Consider the following 3,588-nt stretch of genomic DNA (forward strand, 5'->3'; position numbering starts at 1 on the left):
TCGCTCTTATTTTATATCGCTCTTATTTTATATCGCTCTTATTTTATATCGCTCTTATTTTATATCGCTCTTATTTTATATCGCTCTTATTTTATCTTAAATAATTAAGAACATTTATGTTGGTATTAAGGCTGGTTATTTCTACAGGAGCCAGTTATCTAAGATTTTTTTTTCATGTTTTTGACGGCAATATCTTCACTTTGTAGCCAGAATTGGCAGTACCATTGCGGGTGTTCTGTGATAAGTCTGGGCTCCTGAAGAATGTCCTAATATTTATTGTGTTATAGTTTGTAGCTGGACTACACTAATGCATCACTGTACCAGAAATACTAAAAGTAAATGTTATGGAATACATGCAAGCACTAAAACAGTTTAATGTTTCCGTGATGTTTTAGTGGCTGTATAAATATGGTTTTTGACAAATGGATTTTTTTTTTCCCCAAATGATACCACTCTTATTTCTTGTTATAGTAAATAATGCCCAAGAACTGGGCATTTATCAGGTATTAAAGTTGCATTGTTCTAAATGCTATACCAAATAGTCCTTACTGATTTAAAAATCACTCAGCAGCTGCACAATAACTATTTTACTTTGGGGKGTATAGCTTATTGAGTGTAGCCTAAACTATAGAGATTTAGCGTAAAACCAGAGGTACCATGAAATTCTACAAGACTTTTTTCGAATTATTACTCCATTATCTTTTAATCTTGCCCTATCCTCTCTTTAATAAAGAAGCATCTAATTGTTGCACCAGGTCTGTTTAACAAACCATTAAGAAAAAGTTGATTTATTCCTTGTGAAGTGCTAGCCTTTTCTAATCTTGAATGTTACTGTCACTACATAGTAATAATTCAAAATGAGTTAAGATTTGGATGTCAGTATTCCCTCCACATTTCCTTTCTATTTATGTCTTTTACACRTTCCTTTCTATTTGTCTTTTACACATTTATATGTCCATCAGGAAATTAGATGGTATCTGTTGTTCATAGAATTTAAATCTGAGCTCTCAAGAGGACATTGAATTACTCAGTTCATTTCATCCTAGGTGGAAAAAGAGTTCTTCAGAGTGTCTTAATAGCTCTGTAATATTGTACTTTTAGAAAAGGGAAAAGACAAAAATACGAAGTCAAGAAAATAAGCCTAAATGAGGAATAATTAAAAGCAGGAATGGAAGGTGGAGCACAAATGAAAATGTGCCTAAAAGGCTCTAAGACAGAAGGAGAGACCAGTGGGCTGAGAACACAAATCTATTAAAAACAAGAAACACATGGCTRTGAAGCTAAAGAAGCTTCACATAAACAACTGATAATGAGTGCTCTTACTCGCCTTGTTAGAAGATATTTGTCCATATAACAGAGCTGCCATACAGCTAGGCATAACTGACCGTTTCTGGTTAACAGAACTTCTCTCGAGGGACCTTCTCCTTCCCTCAGTGTTCTTCAGYGGAAAGGGCCTTCAGTAACTTGGGACAGTCTGACCCATGCAGTTTCCTCCTTTCTTATATTGTAAGCCTCAGCAATCTGAGACCATGTTTTTCCAAGAATATTAGTGTTCAGGAAAATTTCTCATTTAAAAAAAAAAAAAATCCAACCAGTCTGAAGTTGCGCTTGTCAAGTGAGTTATTGCTGTATGTGGAATATTCACTCAGATAACTGATACAGCCTTAGAACCGAGACAGTTCTGCTAAACCCCAAAACTCAAAATTCTATGCATCTGTCCCAATATTGGTAATATATGGATGGAAAAAACTGCTTTTGGAAATTGTGGGTAAGTCAATTTTCTCTTTGAATTGTACCTAACAATGCACATATGCATAATATGCACAATTTTTTATTGCTGAAAAGAACCCAGATGAATGATGCTTTTACTTGACTGCTATTTCTGTGRTATTTTGCCGGTCTCTTCCAATTTTGAGGTCATGGCAATTGTTCCTTTTAATGAAATGAGAAAGTTGTTTACACAAGGACTTGAAATTTCCAATGAGTAATTCTCCTACAGTTACAGTGTTATTAGAGGCTGTAGGGAAGATGACTTTCAGATTATCTCAGAAGTTCCCATCATATTACTGAACTCTTGCATACATTATAGATTCCACAAGCTGAAGGTGCAAGTATTGGGAATTGTGTAACACTGCACRTTTCTAACCTACTAATTTTTCTTTCTGTTCCCTTGCAGGTTGTCAAGATATTGCAGATGAATTTAGAGCACAAGAAATTGATGGACAAGCTCTCCTCTTGTTGAAGGAGGATCACCTCATGAGTGCAATGAATATTAAGCTTGGACCTGCGTTGAAAATCTGTGCACGTATCAATTCATTGAAAGAATCCTAGGGGGAACATGAAGGTTTAAACGTCAGTTTTTCTGTGACAGAACCAACAGTAATATGCCAACATCTTCACCATGGCATGAGTATTACTGTGATGTTTTCTTAAAAATATGGAGTTTACCCCACATAAAAACTTAAAAATATTCCTCTGGTTATACCATGTAGTTCTCCGTAGTTTCCCACAGTTCATGGTAAAGCTTGAATAATACTTTGAGTTAAAGTGGGAGTTCATGGAAAAACATGAAGTGAAATATGCTGTGGTAAGTTAAATGTTCCCCAACATGTACTTATCGTACAAGTTTAACATCCCCAATCTAAACACCTTTTAAATTATGTTGCTGTATTCTGAAAGATAGTTTTTCCACACATACAGCAGTTCTTGGACTGAAATAACGAAAGTGTCCACAGAACCTGTGGAAGCACTGATAACAGTAAAATGCTATGCATTTAGTTGTGCTCTCCGAGTTTCTTTTAGTCTTGAGCAAACTGTTTGAAGGGATAGGTTGGCAGCCGTTTTTTCTTGTGTAGGCTTATCCTCATCTCTGCCACTGTAGTATTTTTTTTAAGTCTGGAAATACTGTAGACCRTTCAGGAGTCTCATCAAAATCCTTGCTGTCAGGCTACTGAAATACAATGGCATGGCACTCCTGCCAGAGGTAACTGAAGCACATATGTTATTTCACTCTTTGTATGCTGCTATGCACTAAGAGGGCATTAAGTTGTTAGGTTTCTAGTTTTGCATGCTGCTAGTTAAACTAGACCAGCAGTTCTCAAATGGGAGTTCAGAGTGGATCCTGAGAAGGTGCGAGAACACTCAGGGTTCAGCTTCCCAAATGCCTGGGTGTGAGGGGTTGAAAACTGCAGCCGTGACTACCTCTGAGAACTGGAGACAGAGAGAAAGGTTATCACGGCTCAGTGTTTTTCTCTTCCAGACCTTTTTCATACCATGTTCTTTTCCAAACTGTCACTGTAGTGCACCTCTTGTCCACTGGCTAGTGTGAGCTGGGGTTGCAGTTGTCAGAGGAAGAAGGAGCATGATGAGGAGCTCAGTGAGGTCCCATCAAAGCTCAGCAAAAGAGAAACTGCTACTGCTGTGGAGGGAGCCTGGAGCTCATGTGGGCGGAGGAGTGCCACAGCCAGGCAACCCTGTGAGAAGTCTCCAGGGGCCTTGCTTCCGTGCCTCTGGCAGGAGGTTTTCACTTGGACAGTGCGGACCCAGGTACTTCTTTGCTTTCTTCTTTGGGGTGGGGGTAGACAGTGT

General features: G+C 38.1%; 1 protein-coding gene across 4 annotated transcripts in view; it reads left to right on the plus strand.

Moving 5' to 3' along the window:
* The window catches only part of PHC3 (polyhomeotic homolog 3), a 32,587-nt gene extending 29,005 nt beyond the window's left edge, over positions 1 to 3,582 (plus strand). For 3 of the 4 annotated variants that reach the window (XM_026061759.1, XM_026061765.1, XM_026061776.1), the window contains one exon: positions 2,177 to 3,582. In XM_026061759.1, coding sequence (XP_025917544.1) covers positions 2,177 to 2,331 — 155 coding nt within the window. In that variant the 3' untranslated portion in view covers positions 2,332 to 3,582. The remainder of the gene's footprint in view (positions 1 to 2,176) is intronic. The other variant, XR_003252855.1, reaches the window with a different exon arrangement.
* The last annotated feature ends 6 nt before the right edge of the window (positions 3,583 to 3,588 follow it).

The sequence above is a fragment of the Apteryx rowi genome, unplaced genomic scaffold (assembly GCF_003343035.1).
Source record: "Apteryx rowi isolate R43461 unplaced genomic scaffold, aptRow1 scaffold_10, whole genome shotgun sequence".
NCBI lineage: Eukaryota > Metazoa > Chordata > Aves > Apterygiformes > Apterygidae > Apteryx > Apteryx rowi.